Raw genomic sequence first — 22,394 nt, 5'->3', positions numbered from 1 at the left:
CGCCCTCAAATCTCCCGCCGGACCACTGATGGACGAGGATTGCGGCCCAGAGGATCCTGGAGCTGGAGGCCATGTTGTACGAGGCGCTACCGCAGCGGGACTGCCCCGCCACGGACGGCGAAAAAGCCAGCCACGCTGGCGTGAATGACGTGCTGACGGCGGATCAGAGAGAAGAGCTTAGGAGCGCCGTGGACCAATGGAAGCGAGCCCTGATGTGCGAGTTGAGGGAGCGCGACGCTTGCATCCTCCAAGAGAGAATGGATCTGCTGCACAGCGCGCAACAGGTAAGGGCCCAAAGCCAGCCCGGCACTTACTTGCACGCTTACTGGCTTTTGAATGCCACTTTCCATTTGTCCGTCCTAGAGGAACAAAGAGCTGAAAGAATTCATCGAAGCTCAGAAGAGACAAATCAAACAATTGGAGGAGAAGTTTCTGTTTCTCTTTCTATTCTTCTCCTTGGCCTTCATTCTGTGGCCCTAACACCAGCTGGTGAGTGAGCTCCAGCGGCACCGCACTCGACACCTCCGATACACTGCCAGCCGGTCTCAGACGTTGGCAGACGCTCCGATGCCAACGTATACCCCCCGCCACGGTGACAGAGGCACCGCGTCACACCGGCGCTCATCCAATCAGAAGGCAGGAAAAGCAAATTCACATGCAGGGCACTTTTGAACCAGAAGAGAGCGCCACAAAAAACGGTTGTTGCCCCAAACGCGCACTAAAAAGGGTCAGAATAACAAGAGTCCCACTGGCCAGCCGGGGCCACCCGTCCAGCTGTTTCTTCAGGGGGGAAAAAAATTGGAGTCACCGGTGAGTACATTTTGCATTTAGCTCTGCTTTTCTGCTTCTGTCTTCAAGTGTGTGGCATCCTGCAATCAAAGAGTCAGCCAACCCCAAAGCGGTTGACCTCAACGTCCCACCACCATGCCTACCAGAGCAGGTGACGTGATGCTTTGGACATCCTTCCGTCTCAGATGCCCAAAAGTACTCTTTGCCACATCTGCGGCAATACGGTGTCTTTTCAAAGGTGCAAATAAATCCAGCGTGGGCGGAACACGCACGTCTTCGGTTTTTCCCGCTTTGTTTGTGTGACAGCTGTTGTGAAAATTTTATACAAATAAAGTTGTATAGTACAGGTTTGGCCAAGCCGCAACTCCCGAACCGCATGCGGCTCTTTTATGTTCATATCAACATTTGTGTGTGTGTGTGTGTGTGTGGGGGGGGGGGGGTTGTGCGTGTTGGCTTCACTTGAGTTCAATTTGGTATTTTGGTCAAAAGCGCATGTGGTGAAATTCCACAAAGTAGGATGGGCAAACACATTTCTTTAAACTATGAGTGTCAATTGGGCTCTCGAAATGGCAGGGAAAAGATGCACAGCAAAACGAAAATACGTAGATGAACACAGGACGTTTTAATCAGAGTGGGAAAGTTTCTATTTTTTGTTGAACGTGATGGCAAACCATTCTGCCTGATATGTCAGACCTCAGCGCATTTCAAAGATTCAAATCTTCAGCGCCATGCACTTCAGCTCACTCCATGCTAACATTGATCAGGCGTCGAACCCGCATCATCATGCTTAAGAGGTGGCCATGCTAACCAGTGCGCCATTATGTCAACGCATAATAACTAAGTCTACTGGTCAAAACAGCGGTTACTATATGACGTCGCTACGTCGTGGTCACGTGACGCAGACAAGACGTCAATGGACGTGGGCAGAGTTAACTTGTTTAAAAGGGAGTAGGCAGAAGAAATATTTAATTTATTTAAATCTATTTTGAGTGCACACCATTATGCCAATGCATAACAACTGTAAATCTACTAAACAAAACAGCGGTTGCTATATGACATCTGCCACGTCGTGGTCACGTGACATACGTGACGTCGATGGGCGTAACTTTCGCCGGAATTCAAATCCGCGGGGAGAGTTAACTTGTTTAAAAGAGAGTGGGCAGAAGAATTATTTAATTTATTTAAATCTATTTGGTGTGTGCGCCATTATGTCAATGCATAACAACTGTAAGTCTACTAAACAAAACAGCGGTTGCTATTTGACGTCTGCCACGTCGTGGTCACGTGACGCGGACGTGACGTCGACGCCTACTTTACATCCCACCGATCACAGGACTCCTCGGCTGCATAACCGTGCCCCCTTCCCAACCAATCGGATTTGCTATACGCGAAAACGACGCCAATGGAAAGAGCTTCCGCCCAAATTTAAATCCGTGGGCGTGGCTCGCAGCAGGAAGTAGGAAAATGGCGGCGATGTTGACAAAGACACAGCGGATGGTAACATACGACTAACAAGAGAAATATTTTTATTTTCTGCTTGCAACTGGACCGTCCAGAGCGTACACGGTAAGTACAACTCATCGTTTTTAAAAAGAAGTACTTTTGTTGCCCTGAAAAGCGAGTGAGCGTGGCGTTTGTGGGGGACGTCGAATTTCGACGATTCTTTCTGGTCAACGGTTGTAAATGATTGTGTTGATTAAAAAAGAAAACTTGATGTAACTCTACTTTTAACTGCCGTTTCAGATAGATTTGGAATTGCATCACATCCAATTTTGCCTAGAGCGTACACGGTAAGTAACACTCGTTGTGTTTAAGGAGATTTACGTTTGTAATAGCAGAAGTGTAGCCGCGTTGCGTTGTACGTGTGAATGTTGGTCCGGGCGAAATGTTAATGTTTAATTTCATTCCTTTAGGTTCCACGGTGTTTGTTGGCTGCAAGTTTTCCACTGCAAGAAGAGGCTCATATCATTGACCAGGAGCGAGCTACAATGGTGAGTAGCCATAACATTTATGTTAAACACTTCCTATTTCATGTCTAACAGTACTTGATTTAACAAATAACCATAAATAAATACAGTGTGGGCACTGAAGTTAACATATGTGATTATACTGCCTAATCTGTCACCGAGTAGATTGTTGCAAAGTAATATAAGATCCAAAGTTGTAATTCAGAATAGTTTTCAAAAGAAGGCCATTAGAATTATATACAAGTCTGATTACCCTGAACAAGCTATTAATTAAATCACAAATTCTTCAATTCAAAGATTTGGTAGATTATCAGACAAATAATGTCTAACAGTAATTGATTTAACACATCACGATAAGTAGATTGAGTGTGGGCACTCTCAAGTTAACATATGTGATTATACTGCCTAATCTGTTACAGAGTATGTTGTTGCCAAGTAATGTAGAATAGATCCAAAGTAGTAATCCAGAATAGTTTTGAAGAGGCCATTAGAATAATAAACAAATCTGATTACCTTGAACATAATAACAAGCTAAGTGTTTAATATGTCCTATGAAGTCAAAATTGGGCACCATCATGTGGTGAAATTTGGAATTGCATCACATCCAATTTTGCCTGGGAACAAACAGATTACATAAATCTTAGTTTTGAATAAGCCACTCCTTCTCAAACAAGTAAACTCTGCCCATTTTGCGCAGTAGATGTTCTGTTAATATCTAGTATTTATACAAAGTCATAATTTAAATTGCTTTCAACCTTCATTCATCGGTTCAACCAACATTACTCGCTCTTATTACCAACTTGTATTGATTTAACTAAGCGTTTAATACTTCCTATCAGGTCTCAAATCGAGATTTGGCAAAATACAATTTCAGCAAATCCAATTTTGCCAGGGAACAAAAATAGATTAAATAAACTAAATAAGTCCTCTTCCCATTAAATAAATCAGAAAAGTCTGTCTTGTAACCAGTCCTCTTCAAACAAGTAAAGTCTGCCCATTTTGTGCCGTAGATTTTGTGTCTATGCCTAGTATTTAAACAAAATCATAATTTAAACGACTTCTTTCCTTCATTCACTTTGGAAATTTGGAATTGCAGCAAATCGAATTTTGGCAGGGAACAAAAATAGATCAATTAAACTAAATAAGTCTTCTTCCCATTAAATAAATTAAAAAAGTCTGTCTTGTAACCAGTCCTTTTCAAACAAGTAAAGTCTGCCCATTTTGTGCCGTCGATTTTGTGTTAATGCCTAGTATTTATACAAAATCATAATTTAAAGGACTTCATTCCTTCATTCACTTTGGAAATTTGGAATTGCAGCACATCAAATTTTGCCTGGGAAGAAAAGTAGATTAAATAAATTTAATAAGTCTTACTACTTCCCATTAAATAAATTAAATCCGTCTTACTTGTTCCCACTCCTTTTCAAAACAGTAGTTTAAAACGAGGGCCCTTCACTCAATCTTTAACCTCAACCCCGCACGTTGTGTTGTATCTGTGAATGTTGGTTGTGGCCAAATGATAGTTTTCTTTCATTCGTTTAGGTTCCAAGAAAACTTGATGTAACTCTACTTTTAACTGCCGTTTCAGATAAGCGGGTATTACGTCGCAGTCAAATGCCGCGGATATGACGTAATTGCCCGAACCTCCGCCAAAATTCAAATCTGTTGGCGCGATGGCCGTGAGCCACTGAGCAGCGACGATTATCAACAGAAATATCTTTATTTTCTGCTTGCAACTGGACCGTCTAGAGCGTACACGGTAAGTAACACTCATTGTGTTTAAGGAGATTTACGTTTGTAATAGCAGAAGTGTAGCCGCGTTGCGTTGTACGTGTGAAAATTGGTCGAGGCGAAATGTTAATGTTTAATTTCATTCCTTTAGGTTCCACGGTGTTTGTTGGCTGCAAGTTTTCCACTGCAAGAAGAGGCTCGTATCATTGACCAGGAGCGAGCTACAATGGTGAGTAGCCATAACATTTATGTTAAACACTTCCTATTTCATGTCTAACAGTACTTGATTTAACAAATAACCATAAATAAATACAGTGTGGGCACTGAAGTTAACATATGTGATTATACTGCCTAATCTGTCACGGAGTAGATTGTTGCAAAGTAATATAAGATCCAAAGTTGTAATTCAGAATAGTTTTCAAAAGAAGGCCATTAGAATTATATACAAGTCTGATTACCCTTAACATAACAACAAGCTATTAATTAAATCACAAATTCTTCAATTCAAAGATTTGGTAGATTATCAGACAAATAATGTCTAACAGTAATTGATTTAACACATCACGATAAGTAGATTGAGTGTGGGCACTCTCAAGTTAACAGATATGATTATACTGCCTAATCTGTTACAGAGTATGTTGTTGCCAAGTAATGTAGAATAGATCCAAAGTAGTAATCCAGAATAGTTTTGAAGAGGCCATTAGAATAATAAACAAATCTGATTACCTTGAACATAATAACAAGCTAAGTGTTTAATATGTCCTATGAAGTCAAAATTGGGCACCATCATGTGGTGAAATTTGGAATTGCATCACATCCAATTTTGCCTGGGAACAAACAGATTAAATAAATCTTAGTTTTGAATAAGCCACTCCTTCTCAAACAAGTAAACTCTGCCCATTTCGCGCAGTAGATGTTCTGTTAATATCTAGTATTTATACAAAGTCATAATTTAAATTGCTTTCAACCTTCATTCATCGGTTCAACCAACATTACTCGCTCTTATTACCAACTTGTATTGATTTAACTAAGCGTTTAATACTTCCTATCAGGTCTCAAGGCAAGATTTGGCAAAATACAATTTCAGCAAATCCAATTTTGCCAGGGAACAAAAATAGATTAAATAAACTAAATAAGTCTTCTTCCCATTAAATAAATCAGAAAAGTCTGTCTTGTAACCAGTCCTCTTCAAACAAGTAAAGTCTGCCCATTTTGTGCCGTAGATTTTGTGTCTATGCCTAGTATTTAAACAAAATCATAATTTAAACGACTTCTTTCCTTCATTCACTTTGTAAATTTGGAATTGCAGCAAATCGAATTTTGCCAGGGAACAAAAATAGATCAATTAAACTAAATAAGTCTTCTTCCCATTAAATAAATTAAAAAAGTCTGTCTTGTAACCAGTCCTTTTCAAACAAGTAAAGTCTGCCCATTTTGTGCCGTCGATTTTGTGTTAATGCCTAGTATTTATACAAAATCATAATTTAAAGGACTTCATTCCTTCATTCACTTTGGAAATTTGGAATTGCAGCACATCAAATTTTGCCTGGGAAGAAAAGTAGATTAAATAAATTTAATAAGTCTTACTACTTCCCATTAAATAAATTAAATACGTCTTACTTGTTCCCACTCCTTTACAAAAAAGTAGTTTAAAACGAGGTCCCTTCACTCAACCTTTAACCCTATTTATTCACCTTCTAGGCTAAGTGTTAAAGGCTAAGTGTTAAAGGCTAAGTGTTAAAGGCTAAGTGTTAGAGGCTAAGTGCCAGAGGCTAGGCGCCAGAGGCAAGTTTTTTTGGGCTGAAGTTTTAGTGGGGTTAGTGTGAATACAATCCAAAAGAATACAACAGAATACAATACAATAGAATATAATACATAGATTAAATTCAATAGCTCTTACTACTTCCCATTAAATAAATTAAATACGTCTTACTTGTTCCCAATCCTTTTCAAAAAAGTAGTTTAAAACGAGGGCCCTTCACTCAACCTTTAACCTCAACCCCTCACGTCACATTGTGTTGTATCTGTGAATGTTGGTTGTGGCCAAATGATAGTTTTCTTTCATTCGTTTAGGTTCCACGGTGTTTGTTGGCTATGTTTTCCACTGTCAGAAGGATGAAAATACAAAGTACAACGCTTGGACGTGGGCGAAGACGTCACCGGTGAGTCCTTCCTTCCTATTTATTTACCTTCTAGATGCTAGAGGCTAAGTGTTAGAGGCTAAGTGTTAGAGGCTAAGTGTTAAACACAATACGAACAACACAACGATACTGCACTGAACAACACGATACCGCACTGAGAAACACGATACCGCACTGAACAACACGATACCGCACTGAACAACACCATGCCGCACTGAACACCATGCCACACTGAACAACACCATCCCGCACTGAACAACACCATGCCGCACTAAACAACACCATGCCGCACTGAACAACACCATGCCTCACTGAACGACACCATGCCGCACTGAAAGACACCATGCCGCACTGAACGACACCATGCCGCACTGAAAGACACCATCCCGCACTGAACACCATGCCGCACTGAACAACACCATCCTGCACTGAACAACACCATCCCGCACTGAACAACACCATGCCGCACTGAACAACATTATGCCGCACTGAACATTATGCCGCACTGAACAACACCATGCCGCACTGAACAACACCATGCCGCACTGAACAACATTATCCCGCACTGAACAACACCATGCCGCATTGAACAACACCATGCCGCACTGAACAACACCATCCTGCACTGAACAACACCATCCCGCACTAAACAACACCATGCCGCACTGAACAACATTATGGCGCACTGGACAACATTATGCCGCACTGAACAACACCATGCCGCACTGAACAACACCATGCCGCACTGAACAACACCATGCCGCACTGAACAACACCATGCCGCACTGAACAACATTATGCCGCACTGAACAACACCATGCCGCACTGAACAACACCATGCCGCACTGAACAACACGATCCCGCATTGAACAACACCATCCTGCACTGAACAACACCATGCCGCACTGAACAATACCATGCCGCACTGAACAACACCATTCCGCACTGAACAACACCATGCCGCACTGAACGACACCATCCTGCACTGAACAACACCATCCCGCACTGAACAACACCATGCCGCATTAAACAACACCATGCCGCACTGAACAACACCATCCTGCACTGAACAACACCATGCCGCACTGAACAACACCATGCCGCACTGAACAACACCATGCCGCACTGAACAACATTATGCCGCACTGAACAACATTATGCCGCACTAAACAACATTATGTCGCACTGAACAACACCATGCCGCACTGAACAACACCATGCTGCACTGAACAACATTATGCCGCACTGAACAACACGATCCCGCATTGAACAACACCATCCCGCAGTGAACAACACCATGCCGCATTGAACAACACCATGCCGCACTGAACAACACCATGCTGCACTGAACAACATTATGCTGCACTGAACAACACGATCCTGCATTGAACAACACCATGCCGCACTGAACAACACCATCCTGCACTGAACAACACCATGCCGCACTGAACAACACCATGCCGCACTGAACAACATTATGCCGCACTGAAAAACACCATGCCGCACTGAACAACACCATCCCGCACTGAACAACACCATGCCGCATTGAACAACACCATGCCGCACTGAACAACACCATGCTGCACTGAACAACATTATGCTGCACTGAACAACACGATCCTGCATTGAACAACACCATGCCGCACTGAACAACACCATCCTGCACTGAACAACACCATCCTGCACTGAACAACACCACCCCGCACTGAACAACACGATCCCGCATTGAACAACACCATCCCGCACTGAACAACACCATGCCGCACTGAACAACACCATTCCGCACTGAACAACACCATGCCGCACTGAACAACACCATGCCGCACTGAACAACACCATGCCGCACTGAACAACACCATGCCGCACTGAACAACATTATGCCGCACTGAACAACACCATGCCGCACTGAACAACACCATCCCGCACTGAACAACACCATGCAGCATTGAACAACACCATGCCGCACTGAACAACACCATCCTGCACTGAACAACACCATCCCGCACTAAACAACACCATGCCGCACTGAACAACATTATGGCGCACTGGACAACATTATGCCGCACTGAACAACACCATGCCGCACTGAACAACACCATGCCGCACTGAACAACACCATGCCGCACTGAACAACACCATGCCGCACTGAACAACATTATGCCGCACTGAACAACACCATGCCGCACTGAACAACACCATGCCGCACTGAACAACACGATCCCGCATTGAACAACACCATCCTGCACTGAACAACACCATGCCGCACTGAACAACACCATGCCGCACTGAACAACACCATTCCGCACTGAACAACACCATGCCGCACTGAACAACACCATCCTGCACTGAACAACACCATCCCGCACTGAACAACACCATGCCGCATTGAACAACACCATGCCGCACTGAACAACACCATCCTGCACTGTTCAACACCATGCCGCACTGAACAACACCATGCCGCACTGAACAACACCATGCCGCACTGAACAACATTATGCCGCACTGAACAACATTATGCCGCACTAAACAACATTATGTCGCACTGAACAACACCATGCCGCACTGAACAACACCATGCTGCACTGAACAACATTATGCCGCACTGAACAACACGATCTCGCATTGAACAACACCATCCCGCAGTGAACAACACCATGCCGCATTGAACAACACCATGCCGCACTGAACAACACCATCCTGCACTGAACAACACCTTTCCACACTGAACAACACCATGCCGCACTGAACAACATTATGCCGCACTGAACAACACCATGCCGCACTGAACAACACCATGCCGCACTGAACAACACCATGCCGCACTGAACAACACCATGCCGCAATGAACAACACCATCCCGCACTGAACAACACCATGCCGCATTGAACAACACCATGCCGCACTGAACAACACCATCCCGCACTGAACAACACCACCCCGCACTGAACAACACGATCCCGCATTGAACAACACCATCCCGGACTGAACAACACCATGCCGCACTGAACAACACCATTCCGCACTGAACAACACCATGCCGCACTGAACAACACCATGCCGCACTGAACAACACCATGCCGCACTGAACAACACCATGCCGCACTGAACAACATTATGCCGCACTGAACAACACCATGCCGCACTGAACAACACCATCCCGCACTGAACAACACCATGCCGCATTGAACAACACCATGCCGCACTGAACAACACCATCCTGCACTGAACAACACCATCCCGCACTGAACAACACCATGCCGCACTGAACAACATTATGGCGCACTGAACAACATTATGCCGCACTGAACAACACCATGCCGCACTGAACAACACCATGCCGCACTGAACAACACCATGCCGCACTGAACAACATTATGCCGCACTGAACAACATTATGCCGCACTGAACAACACCATGCCGCACTGAACAACACCATGCCGCACTGAACAACACCATGCCGCACTGAACAACACGACGTCGCACTGAACAACACGACGCCGCACAGAACAACACGACGCCGCACAGAATAACACAATACCGCACAGAACAACACAATACCGCACAAACAGTTTTAGATAATATTACGTCGCAGTCATGTGACGCGGACATGACGTCAATAGGCGGAACTCACGGCAAAATTATAATCCGTGGGCGTGGCTTGCAACAGGAAGTAGGAAAGCGGCAGTTCTGGCAAACAAGACACAGCTGTTAGTAACACGATGACTAACAAGGCAAATATTTTTGTTTTCAGCTTGCAACTTGACCGTCTAGAGCGTACAAGGTAATTACAACTGTTTTTTTTTAGCCCTGAAAAGCGAGGGAGTGTGGCGTTTGGGAGGAATGTCGAACTCGGCGTCTGCTTCCAGCCACAGACGCCAAATTTCGACGATTATTTCGACTGGTCAACGGTTGTAAATTATTGCGTTGACTAAAAACTTTAACTCTACTCTTAACTTTGCCGTTTCAGATATGCGGGTATTACACCGCGGAAATGACGTCAATAGGCTGAACTCTCGCCAAAATTCAAATCTGTGGGCGCAATGGCCTTGAGCGAGACACCGGATACAAACACGACGATTATCAACAGAAATATCTTTATTTTCCGCTTGCAAGTGGACCGTCTAGAGCGTACACGGTAAGTACAACTCATTGTGTTTAAAAAGATTTACGTTTGTGTAGTTTGCGTTGCGTTGTATCTGTGAATGTTGGTTGAGGCTAAATGTTAATGTTTAATTTCATTCCTTTAGGTTCCACGGTGTTTGTTGGCTGTATGTTTTCCACTGCAAGAAGAGGCTCGTATCATTGACCAGCAGGAGCTACAATGGTGAGTACCCCTTTCGTCTTCCATTTATGTTAAACACTTCCTATTTCATGTCTAACAGTACTCGATTTAACAAATAACCATAAATAAATACAGTGTGGGCAGTCACGTTAACATATGTGATTATCCTGCCTAATATGTTTATCACAAATATGTCACTAATCACTAATATGTTTATTTGTTTATCACAACACCTTTGGACCTTCAGCAATCGATTATTTACCTTCATCTACATAGAGACAGAACGATGGTGTCTTAAACATCTCATTCATTTCACCAAATAACTTCACGCAGGTGGATAACGGCCGTCTCGGTCACGCTATGTTGCGTGATGCAGTTTTGAAGAACCAAATGCATTTATTCAATGAATAAGTCAAGCTAGTTCTATGTTTATGATGTTGTAAGTTACGGTACCGATTGAAGTTGAGTTCGAAGCCAGTGGAAAACAGCGCTGCGTTTGTGCTCTCCAGGTACAAATGTTGTGATCTCTGACTGACGACCGGGCGAGACTCGAGTAAGAGATGTCCAAACGAGCTCCGGCAGGGCGGGCCAAGGCGGAGCGAACGGACGCCCTTCAGGCCGCCAATGACGAGCTGAGAACCAAACTGATGGACGTCCAGTTAGAACTTCAGCAGGAGAAGAACAAGGTGAAAACCTCAACAGACAGACACTGCCTGCCTCCCTGCCTGCCTCCCTGCCTGCCTCCCTGCCTGCCTCCCTCCCTCCCTCCCAGTTTTCCCGATGTAGATTAGACATGCGTGTGCCATGACTGTGTCAGCCTACATCAACAAATGCACCGAGGACGTCAGCACCACTAAGAATATCATCACCCGGGGCAACCAACGACCCTGGATGACTGAGGAGGTACGTCAAACGCTACGAGCGCGGAACTCTGCCTTCAAGTCTGGCGACAAGGAGACACTGAGGACAGCGAGAGCCAACTTGAACCGTGCCATCAGGATAGCGAAGCGAGACCGCAGTCGAAAATTTCAGGATCGTTTCCACGACGTCAAAAACATCAGGAGTATGTGGCAAGGCATACGGGCGATTACAGACTACAACTCACCCTCCCCCCCCCCGGTGGGTGTAGTTGATGCTGACTTTCTAAATGGTCTAAATAACTTCTTTGGGAGGTTCGAGGCACTAAACGGCACTCCAGCAGTTAAAACTGTCCCCCATCAGGAAGAGGAGGTACTCTGCCTTGACTCCGCCGATGTGTTGAAGACCCTGAGGAGAGTCAACCCCTGTAAGGCCCCTGGCCCCGACAACATTCCTGGGCGTGTGTTCAGGGAATGTGCAAGTCATCTGGCTGGGGTCATCACAGACATTTTTAACACCTCGCTGGGCCAAGCCACAGTGCCGGCGTGCTTTAAGACTGCCTCCATCATTCCGGTGCCGAAGAAACCTCAAATCACCTCATTTAATGATTACCGGCCTGTTGCACTGACTCCGGTTATGATGAAGTGCTTCGAAAGGCTGCTTAAAGGTCACATCGTTTCCAGACTCCCCCTATTATTTGACCCGTTCCAGTTTGCCGACCGGCAAAACCGCTCCACTCAGGACGCCATCTCCTCCGTTCTTCACCTGAGCCTGGCTCACCTGGAGGAGAAGAACACCCATGTGCGGAGGCTGTTCCTGGACTTCAGCTCAGCGTTTAACACCATCATCCCACAGCATCTGGTAGGAAAATTGGAACACCTGGGCTTCAACACCCCCCTTCGCAACTGGCTGCTAGACTTCCTCACCAACAGACCTCAGTCAGTCCGGGTCGGACAGAACACCTCTGATGTCATCACCCTCAGCACAGGCTCCCTTCAGGGCTGCGTCCTGAGCCCCCTGCTGTGCACCCTGATGACACACGACTGCGTCCTCAGGTTCACCACCAATCACATCGTGAAGTCAGCAGACGACACAACGGTGGTGGGGCTCATCAGAGACAACAACGACCTGGACTACAGAGAGGAGGTGGAGCAGCTGGTGGGCTGGTGCAGAGAAAACAGCCTGATCCTGAATGAGGAGAAGATGAAGGAGATCATCGTCGACTTCAGGAAAAAACAGCCTCACCACGCTCCACTGATCATCAACAGCTCAGCTGTGGAGGTGGTCAGCACCACCAAATTCCTGGGGGTCCACATCACAGAAGACCTCACCTGGACTATGAACACTACGGCACTGGTCAAGAGGGCACAGAAGCGCTTGTACTTCCTGCGGAGGATGAGGAGAGCCCACCTGCCCCCACCCATCATGAGGACGTTCTACAGGAGCACCATAGAGAGCATTCTGACAAGCTGTCTCTCTGTGTGGTGTGGAGGCTGCACCGCCTCCGATTGGAAGAACGTGAGGAGAGTGGTGAGGACAGCAGAGAGGATCATAGGGGCTCCTCTTCCCTCCATTCAGGACATTTCATCTCAGCGCTGCATGTCCCGTGCCCGTAACATCATCAATGACCCATCACACCCCCACCATGGACTGTTCTCCCTGCTGCCCTCTGGGAAGAGGTTTGCAGCATCCGCTGCAGGTCCACCAGGTTCTGCAACAGCTTTTTCCCTGCTGTCATCAGACTGTTGAACACTAGAACTGTTGAGCTCTAAACTGAACTCTGCATCACACATTCACAGAACTGTACTTTATGACACTACGGACCTCTATCTTGCACTATCTCGCACTACCAACTTTACTGAACTTGTATAAACCCTTTAAATAGAAGTTTAATACATGGTTTAGCATTCCTCTGCACACTCTTGAATACTGTTTTGCCTACTTGCACTATTGCATAATTATCACTGCTGCACTTTATACTTATTTTTAATATATATATATATATATATAGTATATATGTATATATATATATTTTCATAGGATATGTTACTTCTATTCAACTGCAATATCACTACTTTGTTGTAAGACGTATGCAACGGAATTTCGTTTTGTATGCACCATGTGCAGACAAGATGACAATAAAGTTTGTCTAAGTCTAAGTCATGTCAGGTCAGCTGTCTGGAGAGAGAGAGAAGTCAGGACCTGCGGGCGGAGCACCACCGTGCCACCGCCGCCATGACGGAACTCAAAAGCAAACTCCATGAGGAGAAGCAGAAAGAGTTAGCCATTACCAGGGAGACATTACTGCGGCAGCATGAAATGGAGCTGATGAGAGTGATCAAAATCAAAGATGGAGAGATCCAGCGACTGAATGCCTTGGTCCTCAGCCTGAGGGACGGCTCCATGGACAAGGTGATCCGCTCTATCCGTGTCTGACTATCCGCACGCCACGTCGGGCTTCGATGCGGCCGCTACCGTATTGTGTAGCTTGTCCCCAGTAAGCGTCGCGGCGCTCCGTTGCGGTCTCAACGGCCCGGTGTGGCGCAATGTCTGCTCAGGTGAGGAGGGGGGGCGCTTTGCTGGCGGAGGTGGAGGAGACGCGGCGGTGTCGGGAGACCGAGCGGTGTCGCCTCCACCAGGAGCGCGGAAGAAGCCCTGGCAGCGGCCCAGCAGGCCTGGCAGTCCCGAGCGGCCGAGCTCCGATCGGCTCATCACCAGCATCGGGAGGAGCTGAGCCGAACCAAGAGAGACTGCGAGAGGGAGATCCGCCGACTGGTAGGACTGATCAGATGCGCGGTGCGTGGCTATGTTCCCAATTTCGTTGTATACCTGCAGTGCAATGACACCTAAGGCATTCTATTCTATTCTATTTCACAAGAAGAAAATGTCCGGTTGCTCGCTTCGCTTTTGTCACAGCAAAGGTGTTCTAGTCGATTCCAGAAAAAAATTGGCCGGTTGCTCTCTTTGTTTTTGTCACAATTCTGGCAAATGAGTTTGCCCGCCTGCCTGAGCGCTCCCCGTTTGTACATCCAGACGGATGAGATCAAGCTGAAAGACAGAGCGGTTAGTGTTTTGGATGAAGCCCTGGGGCCGGCCACGTCCACCGCCTTCAGCTGCAGACTCAGGCTGCCGAGCAGCAGATCGCTGCCCTGAGGGATTCCCAAAGGGCGGGCCTAAACTACCCTGGAAGTGGGGTCAACGCCGCTACTAGCAATCCTCTTCATTGCGTAAGCCACCTCATCACACACTTGCAGTACGCATGACTTAGTTCGTTGCTGGATGAAGGTAGCACAAAAACAGTTTTGAACTTTGAACGAGTGCTTGTGTGTGTGTGTTGCGGGGCGTTTTCAGTCTCAGGAGGATCGGGACACGCGACGGTTTCATCTGAAAATCGCTGAGCTCAGCGCAGTCATCAGGAAACTGGAGGATCGAAACGCCCTGCTTTCTGAAGAGCGCAATGAACTGGTAATTTATTGACGGCACGCTTGAAGGTTTGCGCTACGTTTGATGCGCGCCATCCAGCGAGGCACCCATTGCGCTTGCTTATTAGTTGAGCGGCGCGGCGAGTCGGTTGCCTGGTAGATGTCTTTTATTGGGAGCCAAAGCCACGATTCCGTTCAAACCGATGCAAAAGGAATGGATACGTTCTGGCCCGCGTGTTGTGCGTCTTTCACATCCCGCACTTCATGCTTGCAGCTAAAGCGACTGAGAGAAACAGAAAGCCAGTTTCTGCCACTCCTGTACAAAAACAAACGCCTGAGCAGGAAGAATGAAGAACTCTCGCTGGTGCTGTGTCGCCTTGAAAACAAAGTGCGCTTTGTCACCCAGGAGAACGAGGAGATGGCAAGCTTGGTAAGTCGACGCGGACAACGGCGGCGTGCCAACAGAGTCCACTGCATTTGTGTTCCACAGAGAAGGCCTAGTTCGCTCAATGACCTGGACCGCGGTTGCGGCCAGCAGGACGGTGAAATGGAGTTCCTTCAAGTTGTGGAGCAGCGGCACATCATCGACGACTTGTCCAAGGTCTTCAGGCAGGCGACTCGGTGCACGTACGGCAGCGCCGCGCTCGCTCGCTGTCGCCAGGAAACCTTTTCCGTCCAAAGCTTGGCCGGCGGCCGCCATCCAAAAAATTGGCCCCTTAAATTCCGACCTTTCAAGCAGGAGCATTGTGCGCACGCGTTTGAACACGCTTTAGACTTGTTTTGCCGTTTTCAGCAGCTCAAAGCTCCCGTTTTGTCAGCGCCTTTGCCACTCGCTGTGCGCTGAAAACGACGGACTTGCCCGGCTGCTCAGCCCGTCAACCATGAGCCGCGAGCGCGACGTCATTGTCCGTAGGCAGCTAGTGGCAAAATGCACCCTGTTAGAGTTGCGCTCGCTCCAACTTATTTTGCAAGAACCACACGGGAGACAAGTAAGTTCTTTTGGACACCTGCAGGTGGAGAGTCCATCCGTTGTACGAATGAAGTCTGACTCTCGGCTCCTGCACGAGCATTTTAATTAAGAGAAACAGGGTGGGTGTAAGAGTGGATTGAATAGAGGAAGCCCTTGACCTCTAGTCAAAACATAGCAAGGGGTGTTTTACGACTTTGTGTAGGAAGGGATAAGCGATAGGGATAAATAAGGGATAAATAATATTATTTATTACAGGTCGCAGTCAAAGTCAAAGCAACACAATGATACGATAAAGATAATCTGGAAAACCCTGACACACCCTGTAGTTGTCACTTTTGGAAAAGACGAGCGTCCCTCCAATCATCGCCGGTGACGTGTTTTTCAGGCTCTGGAGACAGGAGCTCATGTCAGAAATGTCATTGTGAGTCGCGTTTGTTTCTGCGCCGGAGCCGTTCGTTCCCTTTGCATCCAAAGAATCTCAAAGGCGGATTATTTGTGTCGACAGGAGAGAGATTTGCTGCTACGATACCGACGTCGAGAATCTCTGAGGAGGAACAAAGCGTGAGGTCCTGCAAGGTGAGTCTGTTTGTTTGCGGCTGCTTGGTGTTGCGCAAGATGAAATGGCCTTTTTCTCGCTATCGTTCCTCTCGTCGATTCATCGTGAGGTGTCGCTTCAGTTTGTTCAGAGAGATGTTTGCTTCCGCGCCCGCAGGTCATCGAAACATTTTACGGCTACGACGAAGACGTGTTGGTGGACTCGGACGGATCGTCCTTGTCTTTTCACACCGACAGAACCCCCGACACGGAACCCGAAGAGGTAGCCCGCCATTTCTGCCAGCGTATTGGCACCAAACATTCCTCTTCAGCCTGGAATCGGACTCGTCTTTGCGTCGCGGGTGCTTTGTCGCCGGTCTGACTGATTCTGGTACTAGTGCTGTGTTGCATTGGTGTGTGCATGAAGAGGCGGAGCTTCGCTACCGCCAGCTGACGCAAGAATATCAAGCGCTGCAACGAGCCTACGCTCTGCTAGCCCAGACCAGCGAAAGGGGACTACGACGCCGAGAAGGAGATCAAGGTGGCGCCCCTTCCCGCAACCCCCGGCCGGGTCGCAGCCTCCCCGTTCTCACCCAGCCTCGGGTGTTCTCTGGTCTGAAAGGAGGAGGAGGAGCCTCCCTCCTCCTCCTTTCAGACCAGAGAAAAGCTGATGGTAGAAATGGGTCACTATCAAAGCAGAGTAGCAGATCTGGAGTCAGCGCTGAAGCAACAAGGACAGGTAAGCTCATCAATGAGCACACCTTTTTCTCAGACAAAATAGCTACATTCTTCAGTCACTCATCCGTCTGGCATTACTGGACCAACCCCCCCCCCCCCCCCCCCCCCGAACGTGGCTGGGAAAATGCGGAGAAAAGCAAATGTCATTTTCCAGTCAACCAAAGAATTTGTGGATGAAAATGACACAACATTCCAAAGCTGTCCACGCGTTTGTCTCTTCTAGAATGTCAAGTGGGTGGAGGAGAAGCAGCTGCTGCGTCAGAGCAATCAGCAGTTGGCCGAAAAGGTGACGGAAAGAAAGGCGCTGGGCGGAGTCGCTTGGCGTCACACCTGTCGGGAAGCCCCGCAGATGAGGTCTGACTGTCTTTTCAGGTCAGGCGGATGGAGGCGGAAGAAGCGCGTCTGAAAGAGCACATCCAGGATATCCGAGACCAAAACGAACTGCTTGAGTTCCGCATCCTGGAGCTGGAGGTGGGAAGACTCGCACAAGCGTGTTGAGGCCAGAGATGTGACGGACGGACGGACGGACGGACGGACGGATGCATGCCTCTGCCTTTCAGGAGAGGGAGTGGCGCTCCCCCGTCTTGAAGTTTCTGCAAGTCCGTTTCCCAGACGGCCTCAGCCCTTTGCAGATCTACTGCGAGGCCGAGGGCGTGAGCGTACGTAAGGCGTCCCTCGCAACCCTAACCTTAACCCGAGGTCCCAGAACACCTTACATTGCTCCTTGCGCCTTTCCCCCGGACATCGTCATCAGTGATCTGATGAAGAAGCTGGACATCCTGGGCTATAACGCCGTAAGTGTATGTCGAACTCCTTATGTTCGCACTCCACGAGACTCGGCGGCTCAAATGTGACTTTTGGAAGGCTTTGCGCTGAAAGAAGCTTGTTGACGCTGTGCCTTTGGGCTCTTGCAGAATCTCACCAACGAGGAGCAGGTGGTCGTGATTCACGCCAGGACCCTTCTCACCCTAGCCGAGAAGGTAACGCGCACGTCCACGCACGCTCTCGCATTCTGCTTATGTGACAGCAGCCTTTCCTCAGTGGTTAGAATACATCAAAGTGACCAAGTCAGCACTTCAACAGAAGATGTTGGACATTGAAAGTGAGAAGGTAGACAGACACGCGACATCAGCCAAGGGGAACTCCGGCAATGTGCCCCAACAATTCTGACCTTGAGCTGTGCTAGGATATGTTCTGCAAGCAGAAGGGCTACCTGGATGAAGAGTTGGACTTCAGGAAGTGTTCCATGGACCAGGCTCATAAGGTAAGCCGCCCTCAAATCTCCCGCCGGACCACTGATGGACGAGGATTGCGGCCCAGAGGATCCTGGAGCTGGAGGCCATGTTGTACGAGGCGCTACCGCAGCGGGACTGCCCCGCCACGGACGGCGAAAAAGCCAGCCACGCTGGCGTGAATGACGTGCTGACGGCGGATCAGAGAGAAGAGCTTAGGAGCGCCGTGGACCAATGGAAGCGAGCCCTGATGTGCGAGTTGAGGGAGCGCGACGCTTGCATCCTCCAAGAGAGAATGGATCTGCTGCACAGCGCGCAACAGGTAAGGGCCCAAAGCCAGCCCGGCACTTACTTGCACGCTTACTGGCTTTTGAATGCCACTTTCCATTTGTCCGTCCTAGAGGAACAAAGAGCTGAAAGAATTCATCGAAGCTCAGAAGAGACAAATCAAACAATTGGAGGAGAAGTTTCTGTTTCTCTTTCTATTCTTCTCCTTGGCCTTCATTCTGTGGCCCTAACACCAGCTGGTGAGTGAGCTCCAGCGGCACCGCACTCGACACCTCCGATACACTGCCAGCCGGTCTCAGACGTTGGCAGACGCTCCGATGCCAACGTATACCCCCCGCCACGGTGACAGAGGCACCGCGTCACACCGGCGCTCATCCAATCAGAAGGCAGGAAAAGCAAATTCACATGCAGGGCACTTTTGAACCAGAAGAGAGCGCCACAAAAAACGGTTGTTGCCCCAAACGCGCACTAAAAAGGGTCAGAATAACAAGAGTGCCACTGGCCAGCCGGGGCCACCCGTCCAGCTGTTTCTTCAGGGGGGAAAAAAATTGGAGTCACCGGTGAGTACATTTTGCATTTAGCTCTGCTTTTCTGCTTCTGTCTTCAAGTGTGTGGCATCCTGCGATCAAAGATTCAGCCAACCCCAAAGCGGTTGACCTCAACGTCCCACCACCATGCCTACCAGAGCAGGTGACGTGATGCTTTGGACATCCTTCCGTCTCAGATGCCCAAAAGTACTCTTTGCCACATCTGCGGCAATACGGTGTCTTTTCAAAGGTGCAAATAAATCCAGCGTGGGCGGAACACGCACGTCTTCGGTTTTTCCCGCTTTGTTTGTGTGACAGCTGTTGTGAAAATTTTATACAAATAAAGTTGTATAGTACAGGTTTGGCCAAGCCGCAACTCCCGAACCGCATGCGGCTCTTTTATGTTCATATCAACATTTGTGTGTGTGTGTGTGTGTGGGGGGGGGGGGGGGGGGGGTTGTGCGTGTTGGCTTCACTTGAGTTCAATTTGGTATTTTGGTCAAAAGCGCATGTGGTGAAATTCCACAAAGTAGGATGGGCAAACACATTTCTTTAAACTATGAGTGTCAATTGGGCTCTCGAAATGGCAGACGTCGTGGTCACGTGACGCAGACAAGACGTCAATGGACGTGGGCAGAGTTAACTTGTTTAAAAGGGAGTAGGCAGAAGAAATATTTAATTTATTTAAATCTATTTTGAGTGCACACCATTATGCCAATGCATAACAACTGTAAATCTACTAAACAAAACAGCGGTTGCTATATGACATCTGCCACGTCGTGGTCACGTGACATACGTGACGTCGATGGGCGTAACTTTCGCCGGAATTCAAATCCGCGGGGAGAGTTAACTTGTTTAAAAGAGAGTGGGCAGAAGAATTATTTAATTTATTTAAATCTATTTGGTGTGTGCGCCATTATGTCAATGCATAACAACTGTAAGTCTACTAAACAAAACAGCGGTTGCTATTTGACGTCTGCCACGTCGTGGTCACGTGACGCGGACGTGACGTCGACGCCTACTTTACATCCCACCGATCACAGGACTCCTCGGCTGCATAACCGTGCCCCCTTCCCAACCAATCGGATTTGCTATACGCGAAAACGACGCCAATGGAAAGAGCTTCCGCCCAAATTTAAATCCGTGGGCGTGGCTCGCAGCAGGAAGTAGGAAAATGGCGGCGATGTTGACAAAGACACAGCGGATGGTAACATACGACTAACAAGAGAAATATTTTCATTTTCTGCTTGCAACTGGACCGTCCAGAGCGTACACGGTAAGTACAACTCATCGTTTTTAAAAAGAAGTACTTTTGTTGCCCTGAAAAGCGAGTGAGCGTGGCGTTTGTGGGGGACGTCGAATTTCGACGATTCTTTCTGGTCAACGGTTGTAAATGATTGTGTTGATTAAAAAAGAAAACTTGATGTAACTCTACTTTTAACTGCCGTTTCAGATAGATTTGGAATTGCATCACATCCAATTTTGCCTAGAGCGTACACGGTAAGTAACACTCGTTGTGTTTAAGGAGATTTACGTTTGTAATAGCAGAAGTGTAGCCGCGTTGCGTTGTACGTGTGAATGTTGGTCCGGGCGAAATGTTAATGTTTAATTTCATTCCTTTAGGTTCCACGGTGTTTGTTGGCTGCAAGTTTTCCACTGCAAGAAGAGGCTCATATCATTGACCAGGAGCGAGCTACAATGGTGAGTAGCCATAACATTTATGTTAAACACTTCCTATTTCATGTCTAACAGTACTTGATTTAACAAATAACCATAAATAAATACAGTGTGGGCACTGAAGTTAACATATGTGATTATACTGCCTAATCTGTCACCGAGTAGATTGTTGCAAAGTAATATAAGATCCAAAGTTGTAATTCAGAATAGTTTTCAAAAGAAGGCCATTAGAATTATATACAAGTCTGATTACCCTGAACAAGCTATTAATTAAATCACAAATTCTTCAATTCAAAGATTTGGTAGATTATCAGACAAATAATGTCTAACAGTAATTGATTTAACACATCACGATAAGTAGATTGAGTGTGGGCACTCTCAAGTTAACATATGTGATTATACTGCCTAATCTGTTACAGAGTATGTTGTTGCCAAGTAATGTAGAATAGATCCAAAGTAGTAATCCAGAATAGTTTTGAAGAGGCCATTAGAATGATAAACAAATCTGATTACCTTGAACATAATAACAAGCTAAGTGTTTAATATGTCCTATGAAGTCAAAATTGGGCACCATCATGTGGTGAAATTTGGAATTGCATCACATCCAATTTTGCCTGGGAACAAACAGATTACATAAATCTTAGTTTTGAATAAGCCACTCCTTCTCAAACAAGTAAACTCTGCCCATTTTGCGCAGTAGATGTTCTGTTAATATCTAGTATTTATACAAAGTCATAATTTAAATTGCTTTCAACCTTCATTCATCGGTTCAACCAACATTACTCGCTCTTATTACCAACTTGTATTGATTTAACTAAGCGTTTAATACTTCCTATCAGGTCTCAAATCGAGATTTGGCAAAATACAATTTCAGCAAATCCAATTTTGCCAGGGAACAAAAATAGATTAAATAAACTAAATAAGTCCTCTTCCCATTAAATAAATCAGAAAAGTCTGTCTTGTAACCAGTCCTCCTCAAACAAGTAAAGTCTGCCCATTTTGTGCCGTAGATTTTGTGTCTATGCCTAGTATTTAAACAAAATCATAATTTAAACGACTTCTTTCCTTCATTCACTTTGGAAATTTGGAATTGCAGCAAATCGAATTTTGGCAGGGAACAAAAATAGATCAATTAAACTAAATAAGTCTTCTTCCCATTAAATAAATTAAAAAAGTCTGTCTTGTAACCAGTCCTTTTCAAACAAGTAAAGTCTGCCCATTTTGTGCCGTCGATT

At 46.7% G+C, this 22,394-nt stretch overlaps 2 protein-coding genes and 2 long non-coding RNA genes across 4 annotated transcripts in view; all 4 read left to right on the top strand.

The window, feature by feature from the left end:
- The first annotated feature begins 63 nt into the window (after positions 1 to 63).
- On the top strand, positions 64 to 1,147 carry LOC148377481 (janus kinase and microtubule-interacting protein 3-like). Its single transcript, XM_088368229.1, has 3 exons — positions 64 to 284; positions 364 to 489; positions 859 to 1,147. Exons 1-2 carry the CDS (start codon positions 72 to 74, stop codon positions 478 to 480), a joined length of 330 nt encoding a protein of 109 aa, XP_088224355.1. The 5' UTR covers positions 64 to 71; the 3' UTR covers positions 481 to 489; positions 859 to 1,147.
- Positions 1,148 to 2,242: 1,095 nt separating this feature from the next.
- LOC148377480 (uncharacterized) lies at positions 2,243 to 10,720 on the top strand. Its single transcript, XR_015856684.1, has 8 exons — positions 2,243 to 2,355; positions 2,537 to 2,579; positions 2,703 to 2,780; positions 4,345 to 4,515; positions 4,639 to 4,716; positions 6,561 to 6,649; positions 10,383 to 10,412; positions 10,599 to 10,720. It is a non-coding gene; the product is annotated as an uncharacterized LOC148377480 (long non-coding RNA).
- Positions 10,716 to 11,587, top strand: LOC148377479 (uncharacterized). The gene is made up of 3 exons (XR_015856685.1): positions 10,716 to 10,766; positions 10,879 to 10,955; positions 11,423 to 11,587. It is a non-coding gene; the product is annotated as an uncharacterized LOC148377479 (long non-coding RNA).
- Positions 11,588 to 20,676: 9,089 nt separating this feature from the next.
- The window catches only part of LOC148377476 (uncharacterized), a 27,885-nt gene continuing 26,167 nt past the window's right edge, over positions 20,677 to 22,394 (top strand). Inside the window, exons 1-3 of the mRNA XM_088368226.1 lie at positions 20,677 to 20,758; positions 20,936 to 20,982; positions 21,106 to 21,183. Coding sequence (XP_088224352.1) covers positions 21,181 to 21,183 — 3 coding nt within the window. The 5' untranslated portion in view covers positions 20,677 to 20,758; positions 20,936 to 20,982; positions 21,106 to 21,180. The remainder of the gene's footprint in view (positions 20,759 to 20,935; positions 20,983 to 21,105; positions 21,184 to 22,394) is intronic.

Source organism: Syngnathus floridae, unplaced genomic scaffold (genome assembly GCF_059516105.1).
Source record: "Syngnathus floridae isolate MCC-2025c unplaced genomic scaffold, RoL_Sflo_1.0 HiC_scaffold_151, whole genome shotgun sequence".
In the NCBI taxonomy this organism is placed as follows: Eukaryota; Metazoa; Chordata; class Actinopteri; order Syngnathiformes; family Syngnathidae; genus Syngnathus; species Syngnathus floridae.
This window is presented reverse-complemented; position numbering and strand designations above follow the sequence as displayed.